The 22,116-nt window shown below is 40.1% G+C and overlaps 1 protein-coding gene across 6 annotated transcripts in view; it reads right to left on the bottom strand.

Moving 5' to 3' along the window:
• samd4a (sterile alpha motif domain containing 4A) overlaps positions 1–22,116 on the bottom strand; it is a 93,697-nt gene that overhangs the window by 13,355 nt on the left and 58,226 nt on the right. For 5 of the 6 annotated variants that reach the window (XR_009063204.1, XM_057836306.1, XM_057836318.1 and 2 more), the window contains 2 exons: positions 20,489–20,615; positions 7,954–8,037 (listed from right to left, as the gene is read on the bottom strand). Coding sequence is in view for 5 of the 6 variants with exons in the window: in XM_057836306.1 (XP_057692289.1) it covers positions 7,954–8,037; positions 20,489–20,615 (211 nt within the window). In the remaining variant the exon portion in view is untranslated. Of the gene's footprint in view, positions 1–7,953; positions 8,038–11,352; positions 12,174–20,488; positions 20,616–22,116 lie in introns of those variants that run through there. The other variant, XM_057836323.1, reaches the window with a different exon arrangement.

The following is a 22,116-nucleotide window of genomic DNA, read 5'->3' as shown; positions in this document are numbered from 1 at the left end:
AAGATGTGTTATCAATGAAAAAATTAACAGTGTTCGTTGGCTGTCACTGAGTAGCATTTGCGATCGCTACACAAAGCTAACTAAATTACCCCCAAGAACGGTAAGAGACGTAGGACAACCAGAGGATAATAAGAAAGACAGGGCTGATGGTAAAGGATAGCTTGTTGAAACAGGAGAATGTCATTGTCAGTCGCGTCGATAAAAAAGCTAAAGCTATGCTTAGGTCGGCTCGTTTTTTCCGTCTTTTTCAGCCTTCGACACTAAAGCCATCTCTTTAACTGAACATTTTTATGTTCTTCCACATCTTTGCCAGTCAATTTGGCACCAGGCACATCATTTTCGGAGAGAATTGGTAGGTTTAGCTCTGTAAACATCTCCTTCGTACACAATTTCCATTCATTTCCTATTAGGGACAAACGTTGGCTTGTCCCTACTTAGCAACAGTAGCTAATGTCATGAATATTAATGAGCGGAAGTGACGTGTTGCTTGCGGTACGCTATTGTCGCAGTCAGAATTATTATTCGCATTCAATAATTAATTAATTAATTCTCATTCAATGTTCTAGATTGCAAGTAAACGATAACAGCAATAAACTGACAAACAATTCAACCAGCTTTCATGCTTCCAAACTCAGCAGTTCAAAACTACATTTCTCATAGTTCCTAGTGCAGCTCAGCTCACAGACAGCTACCCTATTAGCAAGCCCCGGTAGTTGAGGCAAAATCAAAAATTGTTCTGAAAGTTTACAGTTGGCAGCGCAATGATGCGACATCAAACGGGATAATAAATATTACACCAGTACAAAGCTCCGACACAAGTCAGCAAGTGTACATACTGGTAGCGTGTGAGCTCTTGTCGTGACGAAGGTTTGCTTGTGAATGAAAATTGTCAGTTGAAGCCAAAATAAAGCCAGTTCTGGGACTGCGCACGCATGCGCATATTTGTATCCATAGTAAAATAAAGATACAGACATAATTGCTCTTTTGGGTACATGATCATTTGACTTTGAATTTTCACTGGCTTTGAAGCCAAATCATATTCATCATGTCTTACGACAAAGTGGCTATGTATTAGGTTGCCTAAGTGTGAGTACTAGACTGGCAACAGTCCAGATTTGTTTATCATGAAAAATGTGTGTTATATAGCGCATTACATAGCGCAAACTGCCACTCCAGAGACTCTTCAACTTATTTTGGCAAAAGTGCAACTTGCCAGCCTCACATCTGTCAGACTGCCCCAGAGCAGCTGTGGCTACAAAAGTACCTTACCACCTGTGTTGTTAATAACGGTGTTAGAGTATAACGGCGTTATTTCTTTCAGTAGAGAGTAATCTAATTAATTACTTCTCTTATCTACGTAACGTCGTTCCAGTTACTAAGGATGTAAAGGCGTGCGTTACTATGAGTTACTACGTTGGTTGAATGACACGAGAAAAGTGAGAGACATAGACTCACGGAGAGAGCAGAGCGGGAGAGGGGAGTTGTGACGCTGTTGCAAACGCGATGCTTGGTGGCGCCAATAATACCTGACTGCAGCCGACAAACTACGCCCACATGATGCTACTGTAGATATCACAAGTATAGAACTAGATTCCAAATGACAGACTTGGCGGCGTTAGTTAACAGCCGCCATCTTTAAGAAGTACGCTTCTCAGGAAGGCTCTGTTGTAGAGAACCTTCCTAACAGATCTTTTTATCGAAAAATACTTCTAAACCAGCAAAATCTGGATGTGAATCTGGCTTTAAATGATTAAACAGTTTTAAAACTTTCACATGTCGAAAGTAGACAGAAAGGAACTAATGCAATAACGGGAGCAATTTTAACAACTTTAACAGTTGATTCACAACATTAAATTACTTCCAAACATAGCAAAGGTTACTCTTACATTCAGGTAACTGGGTTACTAAATCAATTACTTTTTGGGGGAAGTAATTTGTAACTGTAATTAATTACTTTTTTAAAATAAGATTAATGCAATGTCTTTGAGTGTACAAAAAGCGCCAAATAAATCCAATGCATTATTATTATAATAATTATTATAAGATTGGCAATTCCTTGTACATCGGGTTACGATGTCCTTGACGTACAACGTTTCGACTTTAACATTAAGACAAAGGCACCGTAGCTTCTGCTTAACGCACATAATGCACCGTGTGTCTAACTGGAGAGAGAGAAGAAAGCGAGGAAGAGTTGAGTGTTTTCATAGTCGTCTGTCGTTTCTGTTGCAAATAAACCATTGAAAACCCTAACCTTTCAGCAATCATGGTGGGTACAACATCTTATTCTTTTATCAGAATGTCTTTTATTTTTTTATACTTAATATTTTTATGTAAATTTCAACTTTAACTGTGAAAGCCGATTTTTGGTTACACCGCCAGCGTAGGAACGGAATTCAGTTGTAACTCAAAGACTCCCTGTATTGTTTTGTACATGTCTATAAATCTCCCAACTACATTGGAATTTGTAGCATATTTAGACAATATTCAATTGTCCAGGCTTTTATCTTGCACACTAAAACATAGGCTCGCTAGAACCTTGGTGACTTTAGGCACACTGCGATGACACCGCTATATGTAACTTGTACAGTACTGTACTGAATAACTAGGTCGATGATAGTAGTGTCAGCCGACAACTCACTGTTAACGCGATTGAGTAGGAAGTGTTGTAAAGCATCCAATAATTATGACATCTGAACAACAAAAATCTTTGTAACCAGCATACCTAAACCACATTAAATACATTGCACAAGATGTTTGGACACAAATGGTTAAAGATCAATTTACGAAAACATGCCAGAATATATTGCATAATAAAGGCAGCAAATGCATGGCTAATCAAAGTACATTTAAAAGTGCTTTTACGAAGGCATTATTTTATGGAATGTAGTGCGTAGTTTACTCACATTTTCCAATATCACCCTTGTGGCAACAGCTGTCAAACTCTTGTTTTCTCCGAAAGCCTATATCAGTATTTTGACAGATGTTCCCCAACCATGACAGGGACAGCATGAGCTCCTTGCCAAGTTCTGGCCTCACTTCTAAAGAGCACATGGCACTGGGATATTACTTTAGTTCAATCAGTGCAATATTACGATATTGTCTAATGCACCAAAGACTCTCAAGAATAATGCAGTCATGCTTTATACTAAAATTGGGCCTATTATTATTCCCAGCCATGTGGCCCAAATTTGTCTATTGTATTTTGGAAGAGCAACACATGAGAAAGCAGTATGTGACCATTTAAATACAAAGACTACTTAGTTATGGCAAGTGGCACAGATCAAATTTGAATTCAAGTTTACAACACAAATACAGGGTGTCCCACAATGCTTTATGAGCCTAGCGGGGCGCCAGGCTTTTCTTGTATGATGCAAGAAAAAAGTACATCCAATACAATGAAAAAGAAAAGTAAAATTCCACACCAATACTAAAAAACACAACCGTTGAACTTTTTTTTTAAGAGAGAGGGAGTCTCCTATTTAAGCAAGGCCCTACGTTGTATCGCTTGGTGCTATTCTACGCCTTCCCGACTGCTGAGCCATACATGGACACAAAGCAGCACTTGTCCAAAGTTCAGTGTGGAGCACTGAGGCCCTCACCTCAGTTGAGGTACAGGTGTATGGGGGTGGCAATGACTGTAACCCTGGGCATAACTTGTTAGACACCATGTACCTACGCACACACATACAACACCCTCAATTCCCATGGTAGACACATCTTAAATGTTTTCACTTTTAAGGTTAATTGGTACTATATGCAGGTTATATACTGTAGATGTTATATTAGTCACAACATGATTTACAACCCCAAGCCAAATGTATGGAATCACCAGTCTCGGACGAGCACTCACTCAGACATTTTTTTATATAGAACAAACTCAGACAAAAAGCTTGAAAAAAAATAATGAATTAGTTCAAAAGTGCAACTCCCTGGCATTCAGAAACACTAAAAGAAATGAATTTAAAAAACATTGTGGGGGGTCAGTAAATGTTACTTTTATAGAGCAAGTATGGGGAAATAAATATAGAATCACCCCATTCTGAGAAAAAATATTTGGAATCATGAGAAACAAACAAAGAAATAACAATCAAAACACATCTCTAGTATTTAGTTGCACCACCTCTGGCTTGTATGACAGCTTGCAGTCTCTGAGGCATGGACTTGGACTTTGGTGCCAACTCTCTTTGAATGCAGTTGCCAGATCATCATTCCAGGTCGGAGCCTTGCTATGGACCCCCCCCAAATTTCCACCACAGGTTTTCAATAGGGTTGAGATCTGAGCTATTTGCAGGCCATGACATTGACTGGATGACTCTTTCTCCAAGGAATGCTTTAACAGTTTTAGCTCTGTGGCATGATGCACTGTCATGTTGGAAAATTATTTCATTATCCCCAAACATATTTTTAATTGAAGGGATAAGAAAGCTGTCTAAAATTTCAATGTGAACTTGTGCATTTATTGAAGATTTAACCTAGGCCATCTCCCCAGTGCCTTTGCCTGACATGCAGCCCCATATCATCAAGGACTGAGGGAATTTTGATGTTTTCTTCAGGCAGTCATCTTTGTAAATCTCACTAGAACAGCACCAAACAAAAGTTCCAGCATCATCACCTTGTCCAATGCAGATTCTTGACCCATCACTGAAAATAACCTTCATCCAGTCATTCGCAGTCAATGATTGCCTCTCCTTAGCCCATTGCAGTCTTGTTCTTTTCTGTTTAAATGTCAATGATGTATTCCTTTTAGCTTTCCTGTATGAAAATCCCATTTCCTTTAGGTGATTTTGCACAGTTCTGTCACATACCTTGATTGCGGCTTCCTCCCATTTCTTCTTCGTTTGTGTTGTTGTACATCTTCTGTTTTCAAGACGTATGGCCTCTGACGTTTGGATTTCTTCCTCGGTCTACCAGTACGCTTAACTTTAACAACCTTGCCATGCTGTTTGTACTCGGTCCAGATTTTTGATACAGCTGACTGTGAACAGCCCACATCTTTGGCAACCATTCGTGTAGCGTTACCTTCTTCAAGAAGTTTGATAATCCTCTCCTTGGTTTCAAGAGACATCTCTCTTGTTGGAGCCATGATTCTTGTGAATCCATTTGGTCCAGCAGCCCTCCAAGGTGTGATAACTGCACTGTTTTTAACTGCTGACTAACGATCAGATTTAATCTGAGGCAGGGGCCCAATTAAGGAAAGGAAATTGACAGGGTATGACAGGATTTTCTACTCATAATGGAGTGATCCTATATATTTTTTTCTTCAGAATGGAGTGATTCTGTATTTATTTCCCTGCACTTGCTCTATAAAAGTAACATTTACTGACCACCACAATGTTTTTTATTCATTTCTTTTAGTGTTTCTGAATACCAAGGAGTTGCACTTTTGAACTAATTCATTATTTTTTCAAGCTTTTTATCCGAGTTTGTTCTACATGATAAAATGTCTGAGTGAGTGCTCGTCCGAGACTGGTGATTCCATACTTTTTGCTAGAGGTTGTAGTATACGGTGCACTTTTTAAGTTCCACATTGAGTATTTAGTTAAACACATGGATTTTAACTTTTTCAAGGATGCTTTAAAGTAAAAACAGTCTTCCATTAAATGATATTGCCAAGACTTCACAAGTTGCTGTGCTACTTTTCACTTTTTTAACAACACTTTCTCTTTTGCATTCATTTGACCTCATTACAAAATTTCTTTTGTGACTATATAATGTCATGATTAATGCAATACATACCAGTGATGCACAGTATAACACTATATGTAACTATGAATATATACAGTAGCTAATACATTTTATTGTTCTCAAATAACAGTACCTACTGTACTCACTAAATGTCCCTGATCGGACATCAAGCCGATCACGTCATTTTTAAGAGGATCTGAATCGGGAGAAAATGATTGGGTTTTAAGAATGTGTTAATTGATTTTTATTTAAAATCATTAAGGGCTTCAACCCACCAAAATAATCCAAAGATACATAGCCTTACAATATCAAACATAGCTGGGAAACAGCTGAAGCAGAAGTAAACACGCTGGAGCTAGGAGGACGTTCTGGTAGCTGTCGGTCATGCAAGAGTGATATTGTCTGTAGGTGTGTCATTGGTTTATCTTTATGCTTTGTGTTTTACTTAAAATTGCATCCTCTCACGTCTAAATGTACGTACGCTAATTTTGAAACGTGCAGTAGTCACGAGTGGAGAGCGTCAGCTAACAGCTAAGCTAAACGCCAGCCTAGGCCACAGCTCTATTCACTTCAACTGGGGCTCGCTTAAAGCGTCACTCTAGCCAGACCCTCTTCTAAGTGCGGGGAGCCCCAAGCAGGTGCTTACATGGTGAAAAACAATGAAATGCAAAAACCTCTAAGTCAGCAATAGACAAGCTTTCGAAACCACGCCTTGACTAGCTAGTGAGCCGGTCACCCCAGGACTTACTACAGCATCAAGTTGTTTGATGCCATGTTAATAACAATGATTGGGATAGAAAATGTGGTGACGCTATCTTAAAAAACTATGTTACAGAGCGAAAATAATACTTTACTATGAGTCGTACGACTACTTTGGCATGATCAATCACCAGGCATTTTAAAGGGAGATTTATAGAGTAAGATTAAAATACTTTTCTACTCCATGCATGCTCCACCAATGCCCTGATGAGCACAGAGCCCTGACATTTTAACTGAGACTGCCGCAAAAAGCCCTTTTTCTTAGCTTCAATAGAGACTTCAGTTCGAACACTTGCTGTGCATGCCCATGAGCATCCCTGCAGCAGCAGCACTGTTTCATCGTGCCTCCGCCTAGTCTCCATTCGGCGAAAACACTTTTCTAACCCACTTAAGACGTGCTACTAACAGTTTTTATGTTTTTGGTGCTGATTTAATGGGCTAAACACTCGTTGCTCTATGTTTGTGCTCGTACAAGCATGCGCACCATACACGAGCTGCAGTTACGCTTTAGGCCGGAGGTAGCAGTAGCGAGTAAAAAAAGTGAAACTCTGTATAGTCCCTTTAAAGCACCTATAAAAAACTCTTCACATATACCGAAATATATCTAATATGAATATACAGTATGTTATAATGTTATATACGAATATTTAACATATAAAGATTTTTTTCCCTCCTTAATACATTGGAAAGCTATCAGATCGGGACTCGGTATAGGCGGATCCTCAAAATCAGGTGACTTGGTAGTACACACACTATTGTAATTTTGGCAAAAGAACAAATGTGTGTACAGTTCATTCTATTATATAACGTCCCTCTGTACATATTTAGAAATAAATGGCAACAGGGGTGTTAGTGTGTGTGGTGAATGTACACGGGCAGATGTACCAGATGGACAAATGACACTTAAATTTTGCAGTGTGACAGTTTTATGAAATTGAGCTCTGGAGAAAATATGTTGCACGTTCACTCTTTGAATAGCCATGTGTCATTGGGAGTGTTTTATTTTGTTTTTTTTTTTTTTAACTCGCCCACGGTATTTAAATAAAACTAAATAAAGATCTGTGGCACAAATGGAGGTATAGCACATGAACCCAGTCAGATGAATTGACGCTGTAACGGAAACTATTCTCCTGTAAGACAGCTGTCTCACACTCTGTGTATTTCTGCTAGTAAAACGGCAGATGAGATTAAGTAGGTTTAAACTGTCTCTTAAGGATGTCAGTCAAGGCTAATTGGCATGACACAGTGCCACTAAATCACCAAAAGATTACTAATCAACCTAAAGACAAAAATTACCATGTTAGCTAAGCCTGGAAGATTGATTTTATGACAAAGTCGGACATTTAACAAGAAAAACTGGGGCATTTGATTGAAACACAGCTGAGAAGAAATCAGCAGCAGTGACGTCCATTAGTCAAAGACATCAGTGTTGCAGTGTAACAATTCTAACCATATTCAAATACAAAAAAATTGACAGTCATGCAGAAAGACTATGAAAATGTATATTACCTCCCAATGCATGCTCTGTCATACTTAGACATAAAGATTCAAGACGATTGTTGATGTCTGGCTCCGTAACTGGTAACTGAAGATCTGTAGACAAGAAAAAAACAAAACAAAACAAAAAAACAAAGATAAATTGAATAGTTTAAATTTACATCTAAAACAATCATGAGTTCATGCTGAAACATATAAAAACAATCAACTTCAACTTAAAAAAAAAAAAAAAAAAAAGACAATCAGAAGTCATATAGTCATTCACGGTACAATTCGATATTTATGGCTCCAACAGCAACAACAACAAAATGCAAGCGATATGCATTTCTTTGCACTTTATTGTCCTTTTGAGTTTTGCCACATTTTGTCATAGTTCTCACTGCAAGAGAGAAAGTCGCATGTCCTGTCGTGTGATGGTTTAAGGGTGTAGTTGAGGATGTCTCTAGGACTCGGCAGTCCCTTATCCACATGTATGGCCTTTAATGTTACATACATATGAAGAGAAAATGGCCAAACCTGTTATTGAATCGCTGTTTTTTTTTCGTGAGGATTTAAAACAAACATTGGACTGTAGTCCATAATGGACAAATCTGAGGTAAGAACAAGATTGTGTGACACTGCAGGTATGTCCCAACAACTGGCTTATGGGTCATTCAAGATCAAGCAAAATTGAAAAATGTTTGCAGCTGACCGACTACGATTAAACTCAAATTTAATCTGAAGATAACGTTATGTGAATAATGAACACATGCAAAATTCTAGACTTATTTAAGAAATACAGCTAACCCCAAATTGGGTAATACACAATTTTCCAAAATTTCCATTTTGGCCTTCCTGGCCAAATCATGAACTGAAATGTATAGGGTTTTGGAGGTCAACATCTTGGAAAGGGCAGGCTTAAATTTGGTAACCAGGATAATTCAGGCCCAGGCTTCCAGAGTCTGCTGTCAGTTAATATACTGTATTCACAATTAAGTAGAAAAGGTTCAATTACCTTAAGTAATAGCCCCCCCTGATGAATCTGCCACCCTAAAATGGCAAACATGTCATTTTTTAAGCCGGAACATTTTTTAGGGGCGATCACCCTCATTATGGCGTGTATACACAATTTTTCTTGTACACATAGACCTGTCCCCACATAGGAGGAATATAGCACAATTAACTATCAATAAGCGCCCTTTTCCTCATAATGGAGCCTTGAAAACTGTTTAATTTCCAGCCATAAAAAGACTCATGTTAGGAAATCTAAATTCACACAGCACCCCCCCCCCCCCAAAAAAAAAAAACCTGGGCAAGAATTACCTTGGATAACAAACTCCAGCCATTAAACTAAAAAAACCTTGCAAATTTAAGCTTGCTATTCGCGAGGAAAAACAGGCGAAATCAGTTGGAGTAGCGTAACGCTAAAATACATTTTAGGGCCAAATTTAAGATGGTCACCTGCGGACCTCTGGTTGAACTAATATGGAATTACTCGCCTGCACTCTACTTTACATATTTAAGATACCTGCGGCCATTGGTCAATCGGATCTAAAAGTCTGACAAAACCTGATACTGAGCGAAAATGAACCACTTCCTCACTTGGCTAGTCAGCCTACTATGTCTTCGTTTTTAATTCCAGCATACACCCCTGTTGGCAAAAGTATTGCTATCATATCTAGAACTATTCAAATCTGGCCTGAAGGTGCCACTGAAGAGCTGCAGGATTGCTTTGAGTTGACAAATTGGAATGTCTTTGAACACCATGATTTGGAGCAACACACAACAGCTGTCCTGGGTTACATCAACTACTGCATGAACAATGTCACTATGGATAAGTGCATCCCTGTTTACCCTGTTTAGGTTTAGTGATGGGGCATTGTACAGCGCTGCCAGATCCAACCTGACGATAGGCATCAGATAAGCCAAAGCTCTCACAGGAGGAAGATCGAGGACTGCTTCCAGAGCAAAAACCCAAATGCCAGTGACGCTTCACTAGTGGAGGAGCTGAACCACTTCTTCGCTCACTTTGAGGTAGCTTCACAGGACACAGCCTTGCTACACCTTCCAGGCTGCTGCATTCACATTCTCACAGTGGAGGAGCATGTAGCGAGATGCACTCTTAGTGCGGTGAACGCAAGGAAAGCGGTGGGACTTGTTGGCATATTGGGACTGGTGCTACGGAACTGCACAGACCAGTTTGCCGGGGTTTTGCTTCCATCTTCAATTGGTCACTGTCACAGACTGCCGCCCCAGTGTGCCTCAAGTCCTCACCATCGTAATGCTATGTAAAACTACAACCATCAACAGCCTAAATGACTACGGTCCAGTAGCAATGATGTCAATTATTGTGAAGTGCTTTGAGAAACTGGTCCGGACTGACATAAACTCAAACTTCCCACCTACGACTGACCCTCACCAGCTCGCCTACAGAACAAACAGGTCCATAGGAGATGCTATAGCCACAGGTCTCCATGTTGCTCTCTCCCATCTGGGGCAGCAGGGGAGTTATGCACAACTGCTTTTCGTGGACTACAGCTCAGCGATCAATACCATCTTTCCCAACAGATTGGGTATCAACCTGTCAGACCTGGGAATATCAGACTCCATCATCTTATGGAGGAAAGACTTCATGTCCGACCCCTCTCAGAGGGTGAGAAGAGGCCTGTATATCGTCTCTCCTCAGGGTTGCATGCTGAACCCCCTACTTTACACACTTTACATGCACGACTGCCCACCTGCGCACTCAAGCAAATGCCCTAATCAAGTTTGCTGACAATACCACCATCGTGGGGCTCATCTCTTGAGGGATGAGTCTGTTTACCTGGACGAGGTGGAGCGGCTGTCAGTGCGGTGCTCTGATAACAACCTGGCCCTGAACACCACCAAGATGAAGGTGCTGGTCAAGAGCTCAGGAGGAAAGAGAAACTGGAGATTCAGTTCATGTTCACCAGGGGGGAGCAGATGGAGTGGGTGACTGATTATAGGTTTCTAGTTGTCCATATAAAGGAGGACTTAACCTGGTGCATCAACACAGAGTCCATCATCAAAACGGCCCAGCAGAGACTTCTTCCTTAGAGTGCTCAGGAAAAAACACTTCACCCAGAAACTGCTGGCAGCCTTCTTGATGCTCTACTGAGAGTATCTCGATGTACTTCGTGTCTTTGTGGTTCGCCAATTGCAATGTAGCAGAGAGTAAAATGCTCCAGGGAGTCGTTAACATAGCCCAGAAAAGCCCCTGTACAGTTCCGGCTGCCTCATGCGGGCCAACAACATTCTCAGGGACTCATCCCACCCAGGACACTCCCACTTTGAACTGCTGCCATCAGGTAAACACTTCAGGTTAATGAAAGTTCTGTACTGAAACCACAAATAAAATAAAAACAGTTTTTTATGCAAAAGCTATAACACACTTAATAAATTAGGTTCTTGACAGATAGTAGCGGTGCAATAATGAGTAAACAATGCAGATGTGAAATGAATTCTTGTGTGTATGTGGTATGAGTTTTATTTTGTTCTTATTTATGCAATTTTAAGGGATGCACTTTCAATTTCGTTGTACAATGACAATAAAGTCTCCAACTCTTTTCCATTCCATTCTATGTAATTCAATTCCATTCCATCTTATTATTTCAAAAACTGTTCAGACACCAGAATGAATGTATTCGCAATAATGTTTATCAGACAGAGAAAAAGATACTATTTTCAATTCATTGACATCAAATTACGTTGCAACGGATAAAAATGTCACAACCGGAATAAAGAAAAAAATAGCAGCTCCCCCTTAAAAAGCAGTGTTAATTATTCCCATGACAAAACAGCAGGTGCCAGTCCAGCCATGGTGCTTCCTCGATGAAAGATCTTACACACTATGTTTACATAAACAGTATACACATCATTATATTATTAGCATCTTGCAGACAGCGTGTTCCTTTTTGGATCTCCCAGGTAACAGCTTCTGTTGACTGCCACTGCTTCAGCTCTGGAACTAAGTGAAGTATGTTTGGGAGAGGGTTGGGTTGAGGTTAAAGAGTTAGGGTGTGTTGGGCATATATTTGGGTTGTGCTACCAAGCAACCCTGTCAAGCTATTCAGTCTTTAGCTGAGTCTTCAGTACAGACGAGGCAGTGAAAATCCCTTGTGGTCAGAGAGAAAAGCTGAGTTAGGCGGTCATCCACAGCAGGCTATTTATAGGCTTCAATGACCAACCTTCCTCCAAAACACATCCACATACCCTCGCTCACTCCCCTCATCCTGTGAACAAAGACCAAGACAAACAAACTGGGACACACACATTCCATCAGTTTTCTATATTGTACCTCAATTAACGTGTTTCCTACCAAACACTTCGGCTATACCGTATACGTACACACATCGAGACAAAAGGGGCCGGCTGTGAAAATGGTCTGGTTGGGAGTGCTACGTGTGCATGACTCTGCAGACTTGGAAGGGAGCGAGGGAAGGAGGGACGAGACAGTCAAGAAAAAGAATGGGTCAGGGAGGGAGAGAAGGCAGGAAAGTGGGCCAGAGAGTAGTCGTCACTGCACAAAGAGCGCCATTGTGGGACTCTCAAGCTTTCCCTTCCCTGGCCCATTCTCTTCCTCTCTCACGTATGTTCTCCACTCACACCCTCTGTCATCCTGGTTTTAAAGAAACTGTGAAGGAAGTCCCAGTTTTCTGTCAATTGCTCCCATGGGACATGTGAGACAGCGGAAGCTATCTGACATCACAGTGGGCAAACTGTGTGGATACAGTAGCTTGGTCACTCAAACTCTTGGTCTTGGCAAGTCAAATAGTCTTTGAGGAGAGGTGGCTCTCAGGTCACGTTTAAGTCTTAGGTTTCAGCAATGGTGAAATATTTCAATTACTCTTCAGGTGGAAATAGGAAAATTCTTTTCTAGTGTTTGTTCTTAGAGGACTATTTGTTATTCCTCTGATTTTACTTATCTGTTTCTAATGTCTGTAATTGTAATGCAATTAAGTAGGATTGCAATTCGCAGCAATTGTAGCCTACCGCTATATAATAGTTTTATTAAATAAAATCGTAACAGCAGGAGAATGGACTTGATCGATCAAGGAACTGTATTTTGAAGTTCTCCTGACCAGAGCAGTTGTTTTTAACACACTTCACACCAGGAAGTGGCAACAGCTCTGACAAAGGCGGGTGTTACAGCCAAAACTGTCAGTGTGGCAAGATAAATGGCAAAAAATGTATTGTTTGAACATAAGAAATCTAAAACAGTACTGTAAAGCTAAGAAGACCAGATGACATATCAGCAGTTTCACAGTACTGTATATCCAGGGCTAATCCCTATAACTTTTTTTGTTTTGTTTGGCTTTTAACATGGATAGATGGGTGAGACTCTTGGCCATCTCTCCTGTTAATATGAATCCTGGGAAGCACTTAAATGGTTAACTATGTAGGCACTTGAGGGAATCAATTGGTCTCATTTACATGAAAGTAGTAATGAGAAGGAGGAGAGGTGGAGAATGAAGGACACATAATGGCGAAACGGAACTCATCGGAGTATTACAAGCAGATCACACTTGAACAAAGCACTTGTCATGGTAGACCTACTAATTAAGCCTGTCGCGATATGCAATAAGTCAATGTATCGCACGGCAAATAAAAATGGGGGCGGTAATTTTCCTGGCTGTGATTTATTGCTGCGTGCGTGCAGACATATGTGCGTGCATGTGCTGCGTGCAATCGGCACACGCGCGTGTTGATTACATATGAGACTCCAGTAGCTTTCACAGATGTTTGTTGGCCATCAACAAGCAGTGGAATTAAAGTTCAGACATACAAAATAAGGAAACACTTCTATATTAAACATTGTAAAACGTTAGCATTGCTACATTGAGGCTAATGGAAAAAAGAGAATGAACTAACCACTTTAGTTTACTATAAAACATTGACATTGTCTTCTCCACAACGCAAAATTGTGGTTAAAGGGTGACTCATCAAACATGAAAACTCGCTGGATTAAAGAATTTGCAAGCAATGCGAACAAAGAAAAAAAATCTATTACTGATACAACATGCATGACGAAAGAGAAGTGCTTTTTGTTTTTGTTTCTTTTTACAGAGTGTAAACCTTACGATTAGTGGCTTAGGGAATGTACTTCCGGTGAACATTTCAAAATAAAAGCCTGTCATGTTCAGATTTCTGGAAGCAATCGCATATACTTCAGATTTTAAACAAAGAATACTGTAAATTTAAAATGACACCCACTATGAAAAATCTGATTGGCAATGATAATATGATGTAATAAATGATAATAATTTGGCTTCAAATTTGTTGCATGCACACTTTGCTGGACAAGATGACAGTCATTTTTAATGGGCTCTATTTGGCAGACAACAAAAATGACAGTTGGTTTCTCACCTATTTCATATTCTGCACCTAACTAGCTTTAAAATGACTCATTATGCATGTTTTTTTAATTTTTTAATTATTTTTTTAAAGTATTTATAATTTTTTAATATAGTTTGTGTTTTATTTGAGAAGAACAATTTATTGCATTTCAATAGGTCAGTTATTAGGATGTATTGTCACTATATTCGTGGTTGAATAGGATATTAAAAAAACCTGCAATAATATCGCATTTCGCAATAATTTATGGACAATATATCGCCTACTAAAATTTGTTATCGCGACAGGCCTACTACTAATACAGACAAAACAGACGAAAACATAGTAAATAGGAAAAAATGTATAACGGTGATGATATACTGTATATATAAATGTATAGAGGTGATTATATGTATATTTCATGGTAATTGTTTATACTATTTATTACAACTCATGCGGTAAATTATATAGGGTTGTTCCGATCATGTTTTTTTGCTCCCGATCCAATCCCGATCGTTTTAGTTTGAGTATCTGCCGATCCCGATATTTCCCGATCTGATTGCTTTTTTTTTGCTCCCGATTCTATTCCAATCATTCCTGATAATTTTTCCCGATCATATACATTTTGGCAATGCATTAAGAAAAAAATGAATAAAACTCGGATGAATATTCAATAATATGAATATGAATATTCATAAATTCAACTTGCAGTACATAAGTACTGTATTTGTTTATTATGACAATAAATCCTCAAGATGGCATTTACATTATTAACATTCTGTGAGAGGGATCCACGGATAGAAAGACTTGTGACTTTGTATATTGTGACTAAATATTGCCATCTAGTGTATTTGTTGAGCTTTCAGTAAATTATACTGTAGCCATGCCCAAATGCATGATGGGAAGTGGAACCATGACTGTGCGTAGTGCTACCAATTGATATATCTTCTCTGCGTTGGGAAATAACATAAGGTGTTAAGAAAAAGATCAACTGCTACCTTGCTTCCCCACATTGCTTCCCATGATATTTCTAAATGTAGGGAGAGGGATTGTCAGTAGTGACGGGATCTGTCGTTCACTTGAGTAAACGAATCCATTCCGGATCGTTCAGTAAAAAGATTCGTTCAAACGAATCGTTCAACGAATCGTTCGCCCCCCTCATCTCCCTCCCCGCCCAAATGAATCGTTCGGTTAGTGAACTGGAAGTGACATTGCCAAACGAATCACCAAAGACCGCTTCGCAGTATAACTGAACGGGAAGTGACATTGCTTGGTCCCTCCCTCTCTTGCACATTGACCACTCGTCGTAGTTTCAGTAATGAGTGACAGGCAATATCATTCTGCTTTCACAGACAGCCTCGTCTCCCTCCCTCCCGCTGCTGCAAAAGCGAGGGAGAACTTCCGCGTCGTCTGTCCTAGTTCTATGGGCTCAAAGTCATGGCTCGTGCTTGCATTTCGATTGAGGACACGGTTAAACACTTTCCTTTTGTGGGGGGAGCGGGGGGTTGGGGTCGGGGGCGCACGGACTTTCTTTAGCATGTTCTTGATCACATTTACAATGCTGCTTGCTACCAGCCAACGCAACATGCTTGCTGTCACGAAAATAAAAATAAATCGAAAGTTTAATTTCTAAATATGGAACGACCAACACATCATATTTACATCTCGCTCTGTTGTATTTTTGTTTTTATGCTCATCACTATTATTTTTAGTCACTATTGTTAAAACTATAAGTGTCAATAGCTAGTTGTCGAATGTGCTGCTCTGAAATAAAGACAATACTACATTTTGATATTTGCCAGTTTAATTGCAAATCAGTATTAAGATGATCGTATTGAATTTTTGCACTGGTATTAATAAATAAAATAATCCGGTCAACTCCCCTGTCATCCCCGCATCTCAGCTCGTCAAATGCTGACGAGAAATGATTGCTTGCTCTTTACGATGTCGCCTTTCTACCCTCATTAGTCTGTTAAGAAAAATGTAGACATATTGCGACATCTCCCGTGTCCATGTGCGTTGTTTTGGGGCGCTTGAGTAGCACATGATGGACGGATTGACATAATTTGTCAAACCAACCAACACCTGACACGACAAAAAAAAAAACAAAAACAAAAAAAAAAAACACTTGGAAAAAATGGACATGTATATACCGTTTCATTGCAAATCAGTATTATGGTGATCATACTATATATTCTTTTTTTCTGTGCACATATGAGGTAATTATCGCTGCCATGAAGCCTCCATATAGTGAGTTTTCTGCCCCCTTCATTGCCGTCACGCGACCGCAGCTCAGCTTTTGCTTGCCTCGTAGCTACCCGTGTTTTAAAGTACTGTAAATTTGATAGTATGTCGTAATAGGTAGTCCCGAATCTGTTGAGAAAAGTAGTACACTAAACCATGCTCGCTAGATTTGTGTGGTGTTTTTGTCTTTTTGAGCTGCATTTGATAGGCTCCACGTTAACAAATATGTGACAAAGTCCTTTCCTTTCATTTTTTGATTCGTTCACCGCATAGTCATTACTGGAATGTCAAGTTAGCAGCAAGCTAGGTCAGGAGCCGGAGGACCGAGTCACTGAACGGGAAGTGACAAAACTCAGTCTTGCCCCCCTGCCTGCACGCTGGCTGCTTATTGGCCACACGTGGAAGTGAGTGACATACGCCCTGATTCTGTTTCCGGTCCCTCCCCTGCCCGCGATGAGGCTGGCGTCTGATTGGTCGTGTGCGATGTCAGAAGACGCTGCCGCTTGCTCAACGCCCTCCCACGCAGTGAACAAGCACCAACTTCATAGAACGAATCAGTGCAGATGGTGATTAGTTCGGTCTCGTTCACCCAAACAATTCGTTCAAAAAGAACGAATCGTTCGCGACCGATACAACACTAATTGTCAGGCTTTAGCCAATTAAAAAAAGGCTCTAAAGGCTGCTAAAATTCACTCTACTCATGTTACGCTGCCTTTTATCTCGCTATATAGGTAAAACGGTGCCATTACAGATTGAGCGCGACAATGCGTGAGTGGGTCGTGCAACGCATGCATTAATTGCGTTAAATATTTTAACGTGATACATTTTAAAAAATATTAATTACCGCCGTTATCGGGATAAATTTGATCACCCTACCTTAGGCCTAAACTAAAGACTCTGGATGAGTGTAACATATTATGTCTGTAACGTTAAATACAATTAGAAAACAATTTGATTAAAAAATATATATATATATTTAAAAAAGGCATGGCCGATATTTTTTTGCCGATTCCGATACTTTGAAAATGACGTGATTGGACCCGATCGATGGGATGCCGATTGATCGGGACATCTCTAAAATTATATGTTGCATCAAGTTTGCTGGGAACCAATCATCTTCCACTTCATTTTACTTAATGTAAAATGTTCCAAAATTCACTGTTCTGATGTTTTTTTAATGAACGCTATCCTTTTGTTACCTTCTAAACACATTAAAAAAAAAAACAAAAAAACGCAAAGACATTAAAACTTTGTTAAACCAAGCATGTATTTCCAGCGACATCCTGTATAACTACGCCATATCAGCAGAGGTGGTGTTACTTCAAAACAAAGTTACTCAAGTAGTGATCCCAAAAAATTTCCTAAAGTACAAGTTAAAGTATTCGTTGAAAAGAATACCCAAGTAATGAATAACATTGTGAGTAACTGCTTACAATGTCAGACTTTTTTAAAAATATTTTCTCCGCATATTATCTATATGAACTGTTATTATTATACTGTACTACATTGGCGTATCTAGGGAGTGGCTACTTGGGCTGTTTTCTCAAAATTCCCGGATCTCGCAATACACACTCTCGCTTCTGAGCTGGTCTGAGTATAATGTGCAGTACTGGAATATACCATAGTGGCAGCATGCCCAGGAAAGCCTGCCTGTCCCGAAGAAGAAGTGTTTACCTCTTGTGGCTGACAGCGTCTACAAGCGCCACCGCGGCAAATTATGAACAGATAGGCTATATATATTATACTATTCGCTGCTAAATGCTATATATACTATACTATAAGAATGGATGGAAGCTTGTTTCAAGAAGCGGGCAGCATCACCACCACCACTACCACCACCACCAGCAACAAGTGTTTAAGGTTTGTGAAGCTTTTGACTTTCTTTGCTAGCTGGCATCAGGTTGCCAAGTGCCAACAATCCCGTAGTAGCCTGGACGTCCCCTATTTGAGCCAAAAGAGGCCCGTCTCGGATGGGATGTTGTTTGTTCCAATGTTCTGGAATTCCGTCCGGCCACATGAGAGGTCCTACCAATTCCCGGGCACACATCAGTTAAAAACAGCAAGTACCGTATTGGCCCGAATATATGACGGCCCTGATTATAAGACGACCCCCTCTTTTTCAAGACTCAAGTTTGAAAAAAGACTTTTTGAACACCAAATTAATTTTTATACAGAAAATAATTACAGTACATCTGAAACAAATGATTATAACAATATATTTGAGAGAAAAAGCATGTTATTTTGCCTCATTCAAATCTTAATAGCTGAACATTTAAATATGTAAACTAAAGTGCAACCACATTCATAAATGAATGGCTTCTGGTTTTTGAAATGTAAATAAACCAATCTATTGTGATAAAACAACAAAATTGCAATAACTGCATTAAACATCAAAGTGAAGTGTAACTGTAACTGTAACATTACAATAAAATAATGCAAACTGATTAAACTTGAGAGTAGCTGAGATCTGTCACGACAGAACATCGCTTCAACGATGTCTGGCGCCGTCTAGCGTCGTAAATGGGTATAACGTCTAGACTGCAAATATAAGACTACGCCCACTTTTTCAGTCTTATTTCAATGCAAAAAACACCGTCTTATATTCGGGCCAATACGGTACTTACTATTTTTAGTTTTATTGAGTCCTATATTACCTTTTCATTGGCCCAAAATAGTTTTGGCAATATTTTCCTTTGATAGCGTTTAAGCATTGTTTTTTTTTTTTTGTGTGGTACAGGGTGTCCCACAAGTATTGTCCCAACTTTCCAACGTTCATGGCATGAAAAAAAATCTGATAGTCGTGGTTTCTTTACAGGTGTATCCCCCTTCTCCCTGATATGGTATGCCAGACATCAGGTTGTCCAGCATCTCTGAGCTGATCTTGGACCAGGCAGCTTGGAAGTTCCTGGTTAGAGTGCTTTCGGACGTTGCTGCCGCCATCTTGTTAATCTCTTCCTGGACAATAACCCACAGATTTTCTATTGGCGACAGGTCAGGGCTGTTCCCCGGTCGCTCGTTCTTCTTCCAGAGCTGGAGCGTACGATTGGCACCACTCCTGCGTTTTGTGAGCTCGACTTGGCGCCGTCCTGTTGAAAGATGGCCCTGGACATGTTCGGCAAAAGTTTTGTTCCCATAGGAGAACCTTTCTTTTCCTTTTGCGTCATCGCAGATGTCGCCGTCTTGCTCTGGATTTATGCACGGCAGTACAGTACTAAGTGGAGCCACCGACTCCTAGTTTATTTTTTACAGTGCTTTAAAGACTCCAGGTGATTGAACAGGCCGACGTGAACATAGGACTTCCGACTGCAAGCTTGTGTGTGGTCATGTGACTGCATTGTTACGTGTGATTGGTACAATTGAGTCATGTGATTATTGTTGCAATGTGTCATTGGTGAAACTGGTAGAGCTACTGTGGGCATTTACGGCAAAAATAAAGTAAAATCTAATATGAAAGGAAAAATGTAACGTGTAGCCCAAAGTAGCGGAGTAAGAGTAGCGTTTCTTCTTTACAAATCTACTCAAGTAAAAAGTATGGCACAGTAAAACTACTCTTACAAAAATATTATTCTCAAAAAGTTACTCAAGTAAATGCAAGACATACCACCGCATATCACCCAATAGGACGCCGATAACATATACAAGTCACACTGTACTCCGTACCTAGCGAGTAACATATAATACCTTTTGAGGACACAGAGTTGTGTGTTTAATGAGCGTTTCCTATTGTATGCGCTTCTATAAAAAGTCATCAACATAACACAATATGCCTGCTTCTGAGCCATGGTAATATTTTAGTTTGTATAGTTTGAACATGCAGTGAATGTGCATGCAGGCTACAGAGCTAAATATAGTGCACAAAAAGTTTGTGCAACAAGCTACAATTTGCCTTTAATGCAAATTTGATTGTGACAAAACTGAAAAGGCAAGTTTGGTTGATCCTGTCAGAAGATGCAACCTGAATAGTTCTTACCAGCTTGTTGGAACATGACCATAGTTTGCGGGGTTGTGTGAACTGGGAGGGAACGGGTCCGTTGCACAGAGCTGTGGGTTCTGCTAGGCATACTGTTGCTGCCTCCAGGATTAGCAAACCACAGACCCTAAAGAAAAGACAGAAACAATTTACCCTACGTATTGAATAAGAAAGAACCACATCAGATAACTTCTAACAATTACAAATTGTTGGGTCTCTGGTGTATGGCTAAAGTGGTTGGCAGTTGCCTCACCAAAGCACCATTCATTTAAAGACCCTACAGGGTGGGTGGCATATCATAAACTTGAGAAGAGAGTCTCATAAGTCGCAGTAGCAATCTCTGAAAAGACCCCCCGCCCCACTAAAAAAAAAAAAGTAATTACGAGGTCAAATAAGTTGCTGAATATACCACTCACACACTATAAAAAAAATACCACTAATTTGCTGGCATAGAAAAATGTCAGAGACACTTTATTTTCTGTATAAACTACACAAATTATAAGATATGAGAACAAATTGTGTATGACATTGGCTCTTATTTATCGGACGTTTTATTTGGCAAGTCATGCTGCTTCATATTCCTTGGCAATGCACAGAGAAATGTAGAAGACTGCCGTGGACGTGTATGAAGACAGGAAAAATGGTAGATTTTCATGATCCTGTTTGAAGTAATACAGAGACATGGAGTAGAAATCTATGAAATAAATAAAATTTAAAACTCCACGAAAAAAGTACTAGACCAGGGGTGGGCAAACTGGTCCTCAAGAGCTGTAGTGGCTCCTGGTCTTTGTTCCAACTGATCCAGCACAGACAGTTTAACAATGAGGTTTCTGCTCAGATAAGAAGCACCTAACTGCGACCAACTGATTGCGCTTGCAGGATGCCAGATTGGTGAAAAGTTTCCCTCTTGATGGGTTGGAACAGAAACCTGCAACCACTACGGCCCTTTGAGGAATAGTTTTCCCACCCCTGTACTAGGCGTAAAGAGGCAACTAGTAAGTAGTTGTAAGAGTCAGAGAAAAAAATAATAAGTTCCTTCAACATTACTCAAACGGTATTGATTGGACATCCATCAAACAAACACTTGACAGTTTCAGATGCTAACCACACAAATTCCTTACAATAACCTGCCTATTACACCTTTAACACAAAAAAATCCTCCTCCCCTCACTCCCTTTCCAATCCCCCTCATGGCCCTCCAGCGCCGCGGGCCAAGGAAAAACAGGAAATGCCTATGCACTGTTCTCACTGCTTCTCTCACTCTTTCTGTCTCTCATGTACAAACATAAATACGTACTATCTCTCTCTCTCTCTCTCTCTCTCTCTCTCTCTCCCTCTCTCTCTGTCTTTGCCCCTCCCTCACCAACACCTTGGCCAAAATATGACTCACACATCTCTCCCTTGAACACTTAGTGCAGACTACAATGCAGACGCACAAGGAGGTACAGGGAAAAGGAACTGAGGTATTTCCTCCAATTGTACGGGATGAGTATGTGTGAGAGAATGAAAGAGACGTAGGTTTCCAATGAAATGGGTCAGCCCAGACGAAAACGTGCCAGGATGAGCCTGAAACGGCTCCTTAGCTCCTCCTGTTTCAGTGTTGAGCACTGACGCAAGGTCTGTGGTAT

This window comes from Corythoichthys intestinalis, chromosome 1 (genome assembly GCF_030265065.1).
Source record: "Corythoichthys intestinalis isolate RoL2023-P3 chromosome 1, ASM3026506v1, whole genome shotgun sequence".
In the NCBI taxonomy this organism is placed as follows: domain Eukaryota; kingdom Metazoa; phylum Chordata; class Actinopteri; order Syngnathiformes; family Syngnathidae; genus Corythoichthys; species Corythoichthys intestinalis.
The sequence above is the reverse complement of the archived record's forward strand: the minus strand, read 5'-3'. Positions and strand labels throughout refer to the sequence as shown.